Here is a 17,059-nt window from a genome sequence, read left to right as displayed (position 1 = left end):
TCTCCATATGCTGTGGTCCTGTGCTATCCTGCACGACTACTGGTCTCATGTTTACACTATCCTGGTGGGTTGTACTTCCCGGGTGATCCATCTTCACTGGGAATTCTACCTCCTGCATCTATTCAGCAGGAACAAGAAACTTAAGGCCACCTCTAGATTTTCAGACCTGGGGCTAATAACTGCGAAGCCTCTCATAACCAGGAGATGGAAGTCTCCTCTCTCGCCCCCCCACAGTTGTTTGGGGACGATCTCTACTAAATTGGGCTAGGGTGGAGGGGATGTCACTCCAAAGGGAAGATCTCCTTGGCTTACGTAAACTCCCCATAGCACATCAATGGGATGCTATGGTACTGAAGCTCTAGAAGATGGTCACTGGCACAGGGTGTTCGTGGGAGTTGATGGAGACTGGCGGTCAAGGCTCGTCTCTGAAGAGCACTGATTTCCAAACATCTAGAATCCTGTTCCTGTCACTGGATTTGGCATACTCTAGGCCTCTTCTCCCAAACCTGACCCCCCCCCCACCCCCAGGTTCTACTAGGCGCAGAAACAGGTCACAGGCGACTACCCTCACCCCTCGTTATCTTATGTTGTCCTCAGTATGTTGTACCCTGTGTCCACAGTTGACGCATAACGCACCATGTTCTAGCTCTGTTCATGTACTCTGGAGATGCGGTCTTTGGGCCTAGATACCCCCTTCTATCCAGGGGAGTGGTTCTTGGACTCTCACAATGGACTACCACGTACCCCAAAAGTCATACATTGATTGATGGCTGATTTGTACATGTTCTATTGCCTAACACAGCCACATACACACTGTATATCGTCAGGATTTTTCCTAAAATTGTGCAAAATGCTAAAAATATTCATAAAAAGATTTAAACAAAAAAAGGTAATAATTTACTACAAAATTTACTAAAAACATACAAAAAAATTAAACACATTACAAGTAAAAAAAAAAAAAATACCATCTTGCATGATAATAATGAGGACACAGAGCTTACCACTCTCCAGTCTCCAATCCACCAGGGATTTAGGCTAAGCCTTCAGTGTGTAGTGTTCCATACACATTAGCCTCCCATATCAAGAGGTTCATGGGCCTGGGTGAACCACCACTAGTCTGCTGGTCCTCTAGGTGGTCTATAGAGTCCAAGGATTGTACTCTGCCCCACAGAGCATTTCAGCACTTCGTAATTTCCTCCTGTTGTTAGATACATCATTCACTCGTGTGACATTTCAAAAGGCATATTTGCCTTTTCTGGGTTATAATGCTACTTTGATCAAAGGCTCAAAAAAGTGTGGCTCTACCCTAATTATCTCATCCTCCATGACTGTCAATTCTGTCTTTAAATCTGAGATTTCTTCTTCCAGATATGGTGCAGATAACCAAATGAAATCACAGATTAAGAAGAAAAACAGGTGATGTGCAATAAGGCTAGAAAAAAAAACCCTTTGTCCTGCATCTTAAAAATGGGAAAGGCAAAGGATCATGGTATAGAGTGGGGTCTGTTTTAGAGTATGGTGACATTACTCAGCCCATTCATTTCAAGTGTGTGACCAACGTGTGGGTCTTTAAGACACGTTGGATACGACCAGCTAAAACGAGTCCATAATGTAATTACTCTGTCGGTACACTTCTAAGACTCTTCCAAACTGACAGGCATATATAAATTGGGGTGCGCGGAAAACAGCCACTGAAATGCTGATGGAGTATTATCTGATGGCAGACGAATGTGCGCCATTGACGCATTAAAACTGCTGATCGGATGAAAATACCTCCATCAAGGCTGATAGCGGTATGCCAAGATTTAAATCGGGCGCTTATTCTTCAGCTTTCAGATCTCTGACTTACTGCAAGCAAGTAAACTCGGTTTGATGATGGCTAAGAGAACTGTCCCATATATATTTATTGTTTTTACCCTTTATCCTGCTTTGCTTTTGACGAATCTTTGTTTGTTAGGTGCTTAGGAATAGCCCCAGATTTACTTTATTCCTCGGTGTTTTGACCATTTGCCATGGAGTCTTAGAAATGGGTGCCAAAAGGATGACAACATATTTAGTTCTCAGTATGTGGGAATTTAATGGTGTGCTGTGAGCCTGGGGTGGTCCCATTTTGTTTTTTTGCTGCATGCACTATTGCTACTATTGAATTGTTTTATGGCAGTCCCGTTATATAGCTTGATACAAGTGGCCAAAGATGCCACTTTAAAGATAGACAGGGATGATATTTAGAAGCACACCTAAGAAGCAAAATTGGGACAGCTGTCTGTTCAGCTTCGGAATCCACATAGCCAAGGTTTGGCAAAGGAGATGCAACTGCACAAGGCAGCATGCATTCAGGTGTAAGGAAGAGACACATACTCACCACTTTAGAGTGCTTGCATCTGCACCCTTCTTTTGGCATGAGAATTTCACTCCAGCTTTTTTGCGCTAAGACACCAGACCATCACTTAGCTTTCAGGGGTGTGAAATTTTATAAGATATTTACTTGTCCATGGGAAGGGTTGCTTCATACATCTACTTGTCCTGTAACAAAATCCACTTGTCCCTTTGGTGCCTTGTAGTGCGGCGACAAATTAGGCGACAAATTAGGGCAACAGTCTTATTATCTAAGAGCTCTGATAATAGCCTCTCTGATAATGCCAGATCTCATACCATAGTAGCGTTTAAATACTAGCAATTTCCTTATTTTGCCACCTTTTCGCAGAGCTACATACTGGGGCTGGAGGTAGTGGTAAGTAATAGTTCCCCATTAATGGAATGCCCTTTTGAGTCTGTGCAAACGAACTAACTTACTAACTTACATGTTTTATGAATTTTCCTCAGCTCTTGTCTAATATTTTCTCATACAGAAAAAGGTTGGAAATTTACTCCTTACAAGGGTAAAGGTTAAATTTCTTCCAGGGTTGGGGAAAAAAGTGGTCGGTGGAAAAGTGAGCTTGTTACGGGACTCAACCGATTTTTTCATCTACATGCAGATTTGCTCGGGCTTAAATGCAGTTCACAAATATTTTCTAGGACTACGATTTCCTGGCCTACTTCTGTAAATTCTACTGAATTCATGAAAGCCATAAATCTACACCAATTCAAGGACATATATCATGGGTGCACTTTTGTGACTTTCTTTAAGAATTGGGCCCCTCTTTAGGTTTGGAATTAACCAAGACCTTTTGTTTTTATTACCGTTCCATCTCTCTGCCTACAGCTGGCTTCACGGTGAGTGACAGCATTTTGCTCTTTCACAAGGAGCGTATTGACACACAAAGTAGCTTTGTTCAGTGACAGGAACTACTGCGTCAATGTGTGGTTTTTCAGACCAAAACTATTTTTGCTTTTGCCAATGTTTTTTATAATGATGAGGGCCAAGTAGCTCCCACTGCAATAAAGTTTTACAAAAACCATGTCAAAAAAAGACACGTATTGACAACACCAAAAGGTTGACCACCAATATCCTACCTATGGGATTTTCTAGTGCGTCTTTATTTTCATGTTTCCCAAAATTTTGCCCAAACTGGCTACACTGATTTTCCATTGTATATTAGTATTTTTGGGAGATACTAGCATGAAACACATTTTGATTTGATAAATGATAATGGTACCTAGAATTTCACAGTGGTTTAGCAAAACTTTTTCTTTCCTAGTTGAATTTTTTTTAGGAACATTTTCATTTCAAAGCAAAGAATCATCAATTGCTTTCAAGCTTGTGCATCTATTTGCATCTTATCATAGAGGCTCCTGAAAGCATTATACATAGCCTCATATTGTTAAACTTTGAAACGTGTGCACACATTTTTATACTGTAAGCAATGTCAATAGTGCAGTCTGAACTTACAACATTACGCCCCAATAATAAATGCTTTGAATGGATTAACCATGAATACAAGTTTGAACAGCCTTAATATATGGGCACAAATATTACCTTAACTCCAGACAATGCCCTTCCCTGATCCATAATGTGGTACTGTAATCTTGCTGCCAAAGGATTTGTGCTGCCCACCAACAAAATAAATATGTAAACATGTTGTCCTTGACCCCAAACAGTATCTCCTGGGCATCCGGATCTCTGAACTTTATTGGGCACCTACAAATCAAAAGGGCTATTAAGGTCAAGAGAACAGAATTATCCTCAAATTTTGCATGTTTTCACCTGGTATGAGAAGCTCAACCTGGCAATTTGTACTATTTGAAAATCTCGCTCTAATTTTCTCCAGGGTTAAACTGAAGGGTAAACAGCTGGTGGAGCTAATTGCACCCTACTTGTAATCTTGTTTCAACCACAAACATAAATTTGAGTCACAATGAGAATATCTTCCCACTTTAATCAAGACCTTAATACATTTGTTGCAATTATTTCCATCACATTAATATATTTTTGTTTCTCATTTATGCTGCAGGAAAGTGACAAGGAAAGAAACCGCCATGAAAGCAAATCTGAATTAAAAGATGATAAAGTAAACGAAGCTAAAGCAGAGAGAAAACCAGAACAAGACCATATGATTCCAAAGGAGAGTGCTAATATTGTTTCATCATTACCACAAGAGAGTAAACATTTAATGCCTGAACTAACTGGCCTTATCCCACCTGCAAAGGATTTGACTGTTTCCAAGGAATTGCCCAGTGTGGTAATGCCAGTTCTGAATCCCAACTCTGGAAACCTTACTCTTTCCAGCAATTTGTCAAGCATCGCCAGTGTAAGGTTAGTGCTAACATTAAGGATCCTTGTCTCCTTCCCTTCAGAAGGTGTAGTTGTATAATTTATATATGTTGATTACAATTATACCTTCTTGGTATGTAAGCATTTAAATATCTAGAGATTTGCACAAGTTACTTGATGGGAGCTAGAGAGGTTTTAAGAAAATGCACATTTGATTCTTTAAACGTGCATTTTGCCTTAAATAACCATTCATTAAAAATAATTAGTTGCTAATAAATTTTATTTGATTTTAATGATTTTATATTGATTAGTTGTAACTTAGATTCAAGTTCTTTATAGGAGTTATTTGTCTTGGAACAGCTATAATTCTTTTTATTCAGAACTCCGAGTCAATGACATGGCTTTATTTTTTCATTAATTATATTTTTACGTTTTTGTCATACGGTTTTTTTTTCACTAGACAACATGCATTCTATGCAGCATCCCTTAATCTCCCAATACGAGAGATAGCAATAATAAGGAAAATTAAGATAAGAGTTTATATTTTTATTGTTATTGCGCTTCCTGTACATCGTTGTACTGCATTTGCCATTTTACACGTGCTAAATTACATGTTGACCTCAATTCCATGCAATGCTCTGATCTTACATCGCACTTCCATTTTGTGCTGCAGTGCCCTGTAGTTGCACTTCAGCAGTAACATAAACATGTTTTCACATAAACCAGTACAAGCAGGTGCGAGGCATCTCGTGAGGTTATGTTGTACCTTCAGAGTGTTTTTGTGCATTCCATACTTAACTCTAGGACAGAGGGAGGATGGCCGTGCAAAGCTCCAAGGCCGGAGATTGGGAAAGGAATGTCTTTTGCCTTGGCACAGCCCAAACAGAATCTGGCCAGGTCTGTCTGGGTGGGTCTGATGCAGAGATGGGTCCAGCACCTGTAAATAGATGGGCGAGAGCGCCTGCTAGAGGCTTCTCGAACATATGATTTAAACTATAAAAAGCGGTGTCTGTGGGGTGGAGCTCAGAAACTCAGGCTTGGAGTGGACGCACTCGCGGGAAAACTTTGGTGTCCGAAGAGATTACTCCCTGAGCCCCGGTCTATGGGTTACCGACTTGGTGTTCAGTGCTTGGCCAGGGATGTTGAAGTCTCCAGTGCTGCAAATGAATCTGGTGAGGTGCTTTGTACATTAACTGTTTATATACCTGTATCCACAGTTTCATATTTATGTATATAGTGTGGTGTATTCATAGTTTATTGCCTTTCACTCGGTGCTTAAGAATTTCTTAGCTTCAGTGACTTATTGCCTTTGCCTACAATATTATTAAAGCTCATTTTTCACCTCCAGAGGAGTGTTGAAGTTTCTGTGTGAGTAAGTGGTGTCCGTGAGTTCAGATCACGCAAGTGGGCAAAGCAATACATTTTCACGTAGTCGGCACGATTCTTAAATTACGCGGGGAGAAACATGTTTAAAAAGACGAAAGGTGGTTTTGGTTCTTTGGCACCGAGTGAAATCCCTTTAGCCCCCATGCAAATTCCTGGATGGGAGGCGACGCCATACTCCACGCTGGCGCGTGAGTATTCTAAAACCTCAGGATTAAGTGAGTGCTGCTTTGACTGTCTGGGAAAAGCAACGCCAGAAGATGTTTTAAATTGTTTACAGAAGGTTCCTGTGGAGAAAGGCAAGGAATTATGTACAGTGGGTCGCAGGGGTTGGGCTCTCTTACATGCCTATCGTCAAGTTTTTTTTTTTTCAGAAAAATTTTTATTTCGTTGACAACTTGCATATAGGACACTGTCCCTCAAAACACCGAAGGACCAGTGAGAAAATAATAAGGCATTGCATACATTTCAGTTCAATCAACGTTTTTAAGTGAAGACAGCCCTCCCAACCCCCACCCCCTCCCCTCCACCCCAGTTCCAACCCCCCTCCCCTCACAGTGTCTACAGAGTCCAAGAGCAGAGATAATCAAGTCATTAACAGTGTGTACTCCCATTCACCCGGGCTCAACTAAGAATTGTTCGGCATCAACGTCCTGTTGCGCAGGCGGGTCCAGCCATAGCCCTCTGTAGTCTGCCCATCGCTTCCATATCTTAAAATGTTTCCGGGGGCAGCCCCTGGCCTTAAACACTGGATGCTCCAACCCCATGCAAAAGTCCAAACCCCTCTTCCACACTTCCAGCAAAGGGGTCCTGGGGTCCTTCCAGGCCCGGGCAATGTCCCTTTTGGCTACTGTGAGGCCCAGGACCAGTAGATGGTGCTTATATATGTTTCCTCCAACTTGTTCCATTTTTTTTTTTTTTTTTTAACATCATTTTTATTGCATCACCAATATAAAAGTACAGACAAGATATTCAGCAAAATGATTATGACAAGGACCAGTTCAGTTGAATACATTCGTTTTCCGTCCGGGGAGTTCTCGCCGCTTGCGACGTGGGCAGCTTCATCTCCGTCTTGAGCTCATACGTCTTACATTGTCTGACCGCTTCATTGTGCACATAACCCTGGAATGCTTTTGTGATTTACGCCCCTCCCCCTCCCCAAATTTCGGTACCCCAACATCCCTCCAAACCAGCTTCCTACCCGCCCTCCCCCGTGGTCGCGCTGCGCTTGAGTAACCTTTTATCAGTGCCTGGTGTGTTGCAGGAGGAAGCAAACAATCGCTAAGGTGTGTTCTCCCGTATAATGTTAGGGTCTGCTCCAGCTAGTTCGCTCTCGCCTTCCTGCCCCTCATCGTCCACATCCCTGAGCGCCTGCACCATCACCTCCCATGCAGTCGCCCTTTCCAGTGCTTTCTCATCATTCGACCTCCAGGCCATTTGGTATCGTAGGGTACTATCACACGCGGCCCATCTCAGACACTCCCCATACCATCTTTTATATGTGGGCCCCACTCTGGACTTCCAGTTTCGTGTGATCTCCCGCTTGGCCAGGATAAGCCCTAAATCTATAAATTTACTTGACATCGTATTTCTAGGTGTGTGTGGGAACCAGTGAAGGATGCCAACTGCCTTAGTGTATTGGATATCCCTGTCCGTCGCCCCGTTAAGGGCCCGTCCAACTTCCTGCCAGTAGTCGCCTAAAGAGGGGCAATCCCACAGCATATGACAGAAATCCGCCCCCGCTGTATTACACCTGGGGCAAGCAGCGTCGGTCGCCCCAAAGTACTGTTGGATTTTTCCGGGCGTAAGGTATGCCCTGTGGATAACATAGAAGTGGATTAATTGGAACCTGGCATTCCTCGAGCTCTTCCGCGCCCTCCTCAATAGTTGGCCCCAGGTCGTGTCTGGTATCTCCACCTGGAGGTCCAGCTCCCACTTGGCCTTCAGGGCTGCCAGAGGTTGCAAGGCCTCCCGCTGTATCCGCGAGTACAGGCATGTGACGGCTTTAAAGGTTCCCGCCGCCATCATGGCGTACTGGCAGGCCATTGAGGTACCTGGTTCCTGCAGCCCTTCTCCCCAGTGGGCTCGCATGGCGCCTGTGACTGCCGCGTGCAGCAGATAGTCACCCCTCGGTAGGTCAAATCTCTCTTGCAGGTCCCGAAACGGCAGCAACACCCCATCTTCGTAGAGGTCACCCAGCACGTGTACTCCCGCCTCCTCCCACCCGAGCAAGCGTGACCAGTCACCTCCATGTGGGAGGGCTGTGACCATTCCCAACGGAATTTCGGGGGCGTACATAAGGCGGACACCCGCCCGCTTACGGGCCCGGTCCCAACATAGACGGAAAGTCTGCTCCTCGACCGTCAGGTCTCCCACTCGGAGTTTCTGGTGCAGCGTGATATAAGCCAGAACGTGTCGCGGGGTGCCTTCGACTCTCGCGTCCTCGGGACCTCTATAAACTCTTGCCACCTCCTGAGTAAAAGTCTGCAGCTGGGCAGCGAGGTAATATCCTTCGAAGTCCGGCACTGCCATACCTCCCTCATCTTTGGGGCGTAGCAGCGTGTCGAGCGCTATCCGTCTCCTACCCGTGCCCCACAGGAACGCTATAATCAGTGACCTCAGGCGTTTGAAAACCGAACTCGGGATCCATACCGGCAGTGTCCTAAAATAGTACAAAAGCCTGGGCAGGGCTATCATTTTAAGCAGGGAAATCCTACCAGCCAGAGAGAGCGGTAGAGTCGCCCAGAAATCCATAGATCCACGCAGGGCGTTAATACAGCGAGTTACGTTGCCATCCAGCAGGTCGGACGGGGAGTGGTAAACATAAACCCCTAGATAATGTAGGCAGCGCGGCTCCCACCGGAGTTCCTGAGCAGTGAGTGGGCACGGCTCTCCCGGCCTCAGGGGAAACAGACAGGATTTAGGCCAGTTGACCCTCAGGCCCGATAACCTACCGAACTGCTCCAGTAGCCTCCGCGCCCCCTGAAGTTCGGCGCCGGCATTGGCCAAAAACATCAACAAGTCATCCGCGTAAAGGGAGATGAGGTGCGGCCTCCCCCTAAAAGGCAGACCTGCGTAGTGGCGGCCCAGTCTGGCTACCGCAGCGAAGGGTTCCATTGCTAATGCAAACAGTAGCGGGGACAGGGAACAACCCTGTCTAGTGCCACGCCTGATCGGGTATTGTCTCGAGATCAGCGCACCCACCCGGACCCTCGCCACCGCCTCAGTATAGAGGACCTTGGTCCACTGTATATATCCGTCTCCCAACCCGAAGCGGCGCATCACCTCATACAGGTATCCCCATTCGAGGCTGTCAAATGCCTTCTCAATGTCGATGGACAGGACAAATGGGGAGACGGTGTCTGGCCAGTCCACACCCATCAGTCTCGTGAGTCTGCGGATGTTATGGGTGGTGTTGCGTGTCGGTATGAAACCGCACTGGTCACCATGAACCAGGCTCGTCATGTGCACCAGCAATCTGTTGGCCAGTATTTTACTGAGGATTTTGTAATCCGTCGTCAACATAGATAACGGACGGTACGAGGACAGCGCCGCACCGTCTCTGCCCGGCTTCAAGAGTGGGATCATAAGGGCCTCGCACATAGAGCCCGGGAGTCGGCCCTTCTCCTGCGCCTCATTGTATACCTCGCGCAGCCGAGGAGCAAGACGCTCTAGGTATTTGCCATAAAATTCGATCGGTAGACCGTCAAGGCCCGGGGTCTTGTTTCTAGCCATCTGTTTCACAGCGCAACCTATTTCACCGAGGGAGATTGGCCGCCCTAACTCTTCTGCCTCCGAGTCCTCCACTCGCGGCAACTCTAGCCCGTCCAAGAACTCCTCAAGCTCCTCCGTCCCTCCCGTATCACCACTCAGATAGAGCCCCTCATAATAAGCTCGGAACTTGTTCAGGATCCCGGGTTGGGTGTGGCAAGGCTCCTCCCCTGGTTCCTGTATCCCCATGATCGGCCCTCCCCCCCGGATAGGGTTAGCAAGCCAAGCCAACATCGCCCCCGCCTTATCACCTTCCGCATGCGCCCTCGTCACGTATGCCTTGTGGTCGAAGCTACGCAGCCGCTCTAGCTCTACCGCCAGCCCCTCCCGCGCCCCGCTAAGCCCCTCCTGCAGTTCTGGGTGATTCGGGCGCCTCTTCTCAAGATCCCTCAGCCGTGTCTCAGCCTTGTCTAAGTCGTCCAACAAAGTCTTCCGTGCCCCTGCCGTGTGCCCAATACAGTGTCCCCGCACCACCACCTTGAAAGCATCCCATTCAACCGCCCTCGTGGAAGCCGAACCCCTGTTCTCCTCAAAATACCTCTCGATACGGTCACTCAGGGCCTCCCTGAACAACAAGTCGTCCAGGGTGTCAGGTTGCAGGCGCCATGTTGGCACGCAGTTAACAGTCACCATCCATTCCAGAGACATCAACAAGGGGTTGTGGTCCGATATCGTCCTTGCCAAGTATTCCGCCCCTCCCACCGCAGGGAGCACACATTCCGAACAAAGAAACGCATCCAGCCTCACATGTAAATCATGCAGGTGCGAGTGAAAGGAGTATTCCCTAGTGGTGGGGTGCAACGCCCTCCATGCATCCGTGAGGGCCCAGCTCTCCTGCCATTCTAATCTACGCTTGGCGATCCTATGTGCTGGGGACGCGCGTAGCGGGGGATGGGACCTATCTAGTAGCACATCCTCAACCGAGTTGAAGTCCCCCCCCAGGAGGACCGGCCCCGCCAAGTAACCCGCCAATTTGCCCGAGACGGTAGACAAGAAAGCGGGCAGGTCTACATTAGGAGCATACACATTGCAGAGCGATATCATCCTGCCTCTCAGCCTTCCTTCCACCGCCACATATCTGCCCTCTGGGTCTATCGATGACTTCGAGACTTGGAAGGGGACCCCCGCCCGTATCCAAATCAATGTCCCCCTCGCAAATGCTGAAAATGTCGTGTAGAATAACTGCCCCCTCCAGCGCCTTTGTAGAGCCGCCCCTTCCTGCTTATTTAGGTGCGTCTCCTGCAGGAACGCTATGTGAACCCCCCTACGCTTGAGGTACGCCTGAACCTTATGTCTGCGCGCCATGGACTGCATGCCCCGCACATTCCAGGTCACACATTTCAACGCTCCAGTACTAGCCATTCCCCCCTACACAACCTGACCATACAACAAAGAACAGTGTTCGCCTAATTCCCGCGACCACGGGCCCTCCCCCCCACCCTCTCCAAACAGGAAGCCAAACCCCTCCAACAACTACAACCCCTTGAGCAACCCCAACTGCTCGCAACTCCCACCCCCCCAGGACAGGCCCCCCCGCAACTGGAAGTACCCCCATCCAAACCAACACTCCCGATCACCCCTCAAGGAAAGGTGGTAATATTCGCAGTCCCCACTGCGATGACCTTAGGGGCCAGTAAGGCGCGGCTCAATGCTATAGAACCTCCAACAAATCAGCCCCGCGCGCTCCACCCCACAATCCCCACAGTACAGATCCCCAAAACCTCAATCAATGTCTTTCCACTGCTGCGGGTCCATCGCCCCGGTGTCCAACCAACGAGTCCATTCCGCCAAACCAGTTCAACATGCCTCCAGTATCTCTCCCGAGGTCTGCGGCATCACAATAGGGCCCCGGGCTCCACCAAATTCCGATTGTCCTGTCTCTGAGCCCGTTCCCGGGGCCTCCGAATCCGTGCCCTTCCCAGACTGAGTCCTGGCGGCTCTAGATAAGTCCACCACCGCCTGTAGGGCCGCCTGCCTCTCCGCCTCCGTCTGCGACATCGAGGGTTTCCCGGTCCTCCTGCGATTCTTTCTGATCCGTTGGGACTGTCTGATCGGCTTTTCCATCTTGGCCTCTTCCTCCCTGGCCTTAGCACCGTCCGTTCCTGCCTTATAAGTTTCCCACCAGTCCCATGCATCCGCAGAAGTCGTAAAGAATAAAGATTTTTCGTCCACCACCACTCTTAGCTTGGCTGGAAACAACAGGGAGTACTTGATACCTTCCTGGCGGAGCTCGCGCTTGAGGGACAAGAAGTTTGCCCGAAGTCGCTGAGTCTCAAACGTGTAGTCCGGGAACATGGTGACTCTGTTGTTTTCCACTTGAAAGGGCCCTGCCTCTCTCGCCCTCTGTAAAAGCCAGTCTCTGTCCCGGTAATGGAGCAACTTGAACACCACCGGGCGAGGAGGAAGGCCCAAGGCTGGCGGACGCGCCGGAACTCTATGTGCCCGCTCCAGGGAGAAGAAGGGGGACAGGCCTTCAGGTGCCACCTCCGTCCGCAGCCAGTTATCCAAGTAGCCCACCATGTCGTCGCCTTCAATTTTCTCCGGCAGGCCCACTAGGCGTACGTTGTTGCGCCTGTTCCTGTTTTCTGCATCCTCGGCCCTCCTTTCCAGTACCTTCAGACGGTCCATCACGTCGGCCATCTGGGCCTTCACCGTTGCCTGGGCCGGGGCTAAGTCCTTAACCGTGGTCTCCACGGATTTCACCCTGTCCTTAAGTTTGTCGTGGTCGGCCTTCAGGAGGCCCAGGCCCGTTGCTACCTGAGCTATATCTTGCTGTAGGGCATCCTTTGTGGTGGCGATGGCTTCCAGGATGCGATCTTGCATCCGCTGTAGCGCCGCCTGGTCTCTCTCTGCTCCTTCCGCCGCCTCAGTGTCGGTCGCGCCATCCCCCTTCCCCTTCGGTTTCCCCATCTGGGCCGGGATGGGCGGTGGACCTCAAATGTGTTCTTGGTCGCCCTCCGAGCGTCGCCGGGCACCGTCCTCCGGCCGGGTTCTCAGGTCCAGAAATGTCACCAAGAGGCAGGAAGCACTGAGCGGTCGTGGCTCGGCCAGCACCAGTTGCGCCTGAGACCCGGGTTTCTCGTCTCCGAGTCACTGTCGCATCGTTGTCGCCCCAATCAGGAGACGGTCCTCAACCACCGCCCAAGGGCGCGCCCAAAGTTCTACCAACACCTGGGGAGAGGCGCGACACGGCCGCCAGCACCCCTAGCGTGTCCGGGAGCGGTCTTCAGTGGGTCTCCGGGCAGATGTCTCCGTCACAAGCGATCTCATGCCATCGCCGCCATTTTGGGGTCCGCGACTTCTCGGCCGAGTTCAGCTTTCGAAGTTAAGTTACTGCTGCGGGATGGCTCGGTGTCGTCTTCCGCGGGACCCGGACCCTCCGCAGTACCGTCCAGTACCGGATAATGTCCTTTATCTCGGGGTTCGAATGAATTTTCAGGATATTTTCCGGGATCGGGCACGGAGCTCCGAGCTCACGCTGCCTACCTCCTCGGCATCCAAGCCACGCCTCCAACTTGTTCCATTATATGCAACAGGCCCAGCTGCGGCGAGCGAGGGAGGTCCCAGCCCAGCACCTCAGACAAGCAATTCCACACTCCCATCCAAAATCTCAACAATTTTTCGCATGACCACACTGTATAGATAAATGTGCCCACCGCTCGCTCGCACCTCAAGCACTCAGGGGAGGCAATCAATCCAGCTCTCCACAGCCGGTCTCAGGTGTAATAGGCCCTGTGTAAATATTTGAACTGGATGAAACGTAAGCGCACTGCTAATGCCGCTCCTCTCGGGCTTCTAGGGCCTCACGCCAGTCCTCCTCCTCTAGGAGACTACATTCAGGCAACGAGTCCAGGCCTACCAGGGAGGGGGACAGGGCGTGTCGCAGCAGTAGGTACTTAAAAAATTGGGTTCGGGGCATGGCATATTCCTCACTCAACGCCTGAAACTACTTAAGTGTCGTGCCTTTCATAACGTGCCCCAATGTGGAAATGCCAATGGCATCCCAGCCCCGAAACCCCACCAAGGGCGCCAGGGCCGGTAGTTGTCCATTCTGCCACAGCGGAGTCTCTCTCGTCAATTTGTTCCACCACCCCATACGGCGTAAAGCTCCCCGCCACACTCGGAAGACCACTTGGGTGACCACGGGAAGCCTCTTTCTGATGGTCGCGGAATATAGGATAGTATGTAACGAGTTCAGGTCTATTATGTAGCGCTTGAGGGCAAAAGCCGGGTCGCCCCGGTTCCCGTACCACCATTCGTTGAGTACCAGCAGGTGGGACGCTTGATAATAGGACAGAATGTTCGAGGTGGCTAAGCCCCCACAATACGTAGAGAGAAAGCAAGTACAAAGGGCCACTCTCGCAGCGTCTCCAGCCCAGAGAAACTGGCTTAGCACCGAGTTCACTTGTCGAAACCACTGTGGTATGGATGATTTTGCAGCTGATACAGGAGGCGCGGGAGGGCCACCATCTTGAATATTGCCAAACAACTGTAGATGTTCAGGGGCATTCTGGACCATGTCTTAATATCAGATCGTACGCGATCCCAAACAGGTACCACGTCGCACGCCCAGGCCAACCCCGGTACATCGGTCAAGAAGACGCCAAGATACTTGATACCGCCACCCGCCTCCTGCAGCGCAGACGCCCAGGGCCCCCTCTCTCTGCGTCCCTCCAGCACATTTAAGTGTAAGCCTGATACCTCCCCAAAAATACGCATTATTTCAAGAACTCTAGGCCCTGACCTGTCTATGTCCGTAAGAAAGAAGAGGACGTCGTCCGCGTAGAGTGCGATGCGATCCGACGGACCCGACTCGAGCCCTTGCAACTGCGCGTCCATCCGCACCCAAGCCGCAAGCGGTTCCATAGCCAATGCAAATAAATAGGGTGATAGGGGACATCCCTGCCTGGTGCCTCGGCCGATGGAGAAAGGGTCTGATATCACCCCCGCCACTCTCACCGACGTCGTCAGGTCTGAGTACAGTAATTGCAGTAATTGCAGATATGAGAGGAAACGAGGCCCAAGATTCAGGCGGGACAGAAGCGCTCGAAGATAGACCCAGCTTAGAGAGTCAAAGGCTCTGTCTATGCCGGCCAGCAGGAGCGCCGCCGGGATCCCGGCTGCCGGGCCGCCTCTACCACCACCTGGGCGCGACAAATGTTGTGTCTCATCGCCCTATGGGGCATAAATCCTGCCTGATCAGGGTGAACTAGGTCCGTTACGTAGGGGTGAAGACGATTGGCCAGGGCTTTCGCCAAGAGTTTCGCTTCAAAATTTAGGAGCGATATCGGTCTATATGAGGAATGATGTTCCGGGGGCCTCCCGGGTTTACAGAAAACCACGATTTCGGCGTGTCGCCAGTCCACTGGAAGGCGACCACGCTCCCTGGCCGACTCCCAATTGAAGATGAAAGGTTTTCAGAAATTCACATGGGAATCCGTTAGGTCCCGGGGCCTTCCCAGTGTTGAGCTCCCCGAGCGCCGTACCCAACTCCTCCAGTGATAACAGGAGCTCCAGCCGATCGCGACCCTCATCCGAGAGCGCGCGTGGCAGAAGGTCAGCCAAGAATTTGTCGACATCCTCCGCGGGGCGAACTTCCTGAGGGGCATACAGGGCCGCATAATACTGTGCGAAACTGGCAGCAATATCCTCCGGGGCCGTCACTGGGTTCCCCCGCTCGTCGCGGAGCCCCGGCAGGGACTTCGCATGGAAGGTATTGTTGCAGAGTCTGTAGAGCATGGAACAAGACTTATCCCCCCACTGATATATTCTACTCTGCGTGGCTAACCACAATTGGCGCGCCTCGTCCAGCAACAGGGACGTATAGGATTGCTGTGCTAATAGCAGCTGCCCTACAACCTCAGTCGCATCCCCAGTGTTACTCTCCCCTTCCAACTCTCCGACTTGCCCCGCCGCCTCCTCTATGGCCCCTCTGTGGGTCCTACGGGCTCTCGCACACCAGGCAATGTCGACTCCCTGGATCACGGGTTTTAGAGCCTCCCACAGGGTGGCGGCGTCCATGTCGGGCCCATCATTGTCCTCCCAGTAGTGAGATATGGCCTCCCGAATGTGCGACTGATAGTCGTCTTGTTGTAGGTGCCACGTAGACAGGCGCCACCGAAAGGGTTGTCGCTTCTTATCGAGGCATAAGTCTAATGTCACAGGAGAATGATCGGAAAGACCACGTGGAAGAATAGACGTGGATGCCACTCTCCCTATCCAGGGGGAGGGAACGAACAAGTAGTCCAACCTAGAAAAGGACCGGTGCACCGCGGAGACGTAGGAATACTCGCGACCCAGAGTATGCTGGTATCTCCACGAGTCAATCCATCCCATTCCCTGCACCATGCCGCTCAGTTTCGTGGGGGTGTCTGCTAGGGGCCCCCCTCCGGGCCTGTAGCTATCCATTCGTCCATCCATCACATCGTTCCAGTCACCGCCCACAATCGCCAGTACATTTGGGATATCAGCCCACACCGCAAACAACTTTTCAATGAGTGCCTCTTGTAACGGGGGCGGGGCATACACGCTACCAAACACCATCGGTTCGTCCCCAACCATACCTTTAACGAACACAAATCTACCATGGGCATCGATCCATTGTGTCTAATGCACATAGGGGAGTCTGCGATGCACTAGGACTGCTACACCTCGAGATCCCCTCACAAAGCCTGCGTGGAACACTTATTGGTAGCAATATCTCTGTAAACTGTGGGTTTTAGTGCCCTGGAGGTGCGTCTCCTGCAGGAGGAGGACATCTGCCCTTTCTCCTTTCCCTAGTGGCAACACCGCCCCTCGTTTAATTTTATCCACCATCCCCTGGACATTCCAGCTCACCACTCGCAGTAACGCCTGTGGATTGCCCGTTCCCCGGACGTCAGCCATTATCAATAGGAGGGATAAGCAAGATCCCTGGCATCCGGAGCAACACACACACCCATATTTGCAATCGAGCTCGCGCAGACACTGTGATCAAAAAGGCAACTTCCCCAACCGCCCCCCTACCTCTCACCCTCCCCCCGTCCCACCCAACTGCATCCGCAACACCCTCCCCCTCTCCACCCCCACTCACAACTGTCCCCGAAACACCACCCCCACCCCATACCTCAGCAACATTGAAGTACCTGTCGCGGTTTAGATCGTCACCGGCCCCCAACGGGAGGTCCGAGAACCACTATCCCAATGGATCCCCCCCAAAAAAACAACACTACTCACTCAGTCACAATTACCCCCCCCCCCCACTAACTACCCTTC

General features: G+C 50.4%; 1 protein-coding gene across 1 annotated transcript in view; it reads left to right on the top strand.

Moving 5' to 3' along the window:
* LOC147702949 (uncharacterized) overlaps window positions 1-17,059 on the top strand; it is a 4,293,369-nt gene that overhangs the window by 1,742,892 nt on the left and 2,533,418 nt on the right. The window contains exon 10 of the mRNA XM_086929459.1: window positions 4,392-4,693. Coding sequence (XP_086785585.1) covers window positions 4,392-4,693 — 302 coding nt within the window. The remainder of the gene's footprint in view (window positions 1-4,391; window positions 4,694-17,059) is intronic.

Source organism: Lissotriton vulgaris, chromosome 7 (genome assembly GCF_964263255.1).
Source record: "Lissotriton vulgaris chromosome 7, aLisVul1.2, whole genome shotgun sequence".
Taxonomy (NCBI): domain Eukaryota; kingdom Metazoa; phylum Chordata; class Amphibia; order Caudata; family Salamandridae; genus Lissotriton; species Lissotriton vulgaris.
The sequence above is the reverse complement of the archived record's forward strand: the minus strand, read 5'-3'. Positions and strand labels throughout refer to the sequence as shown.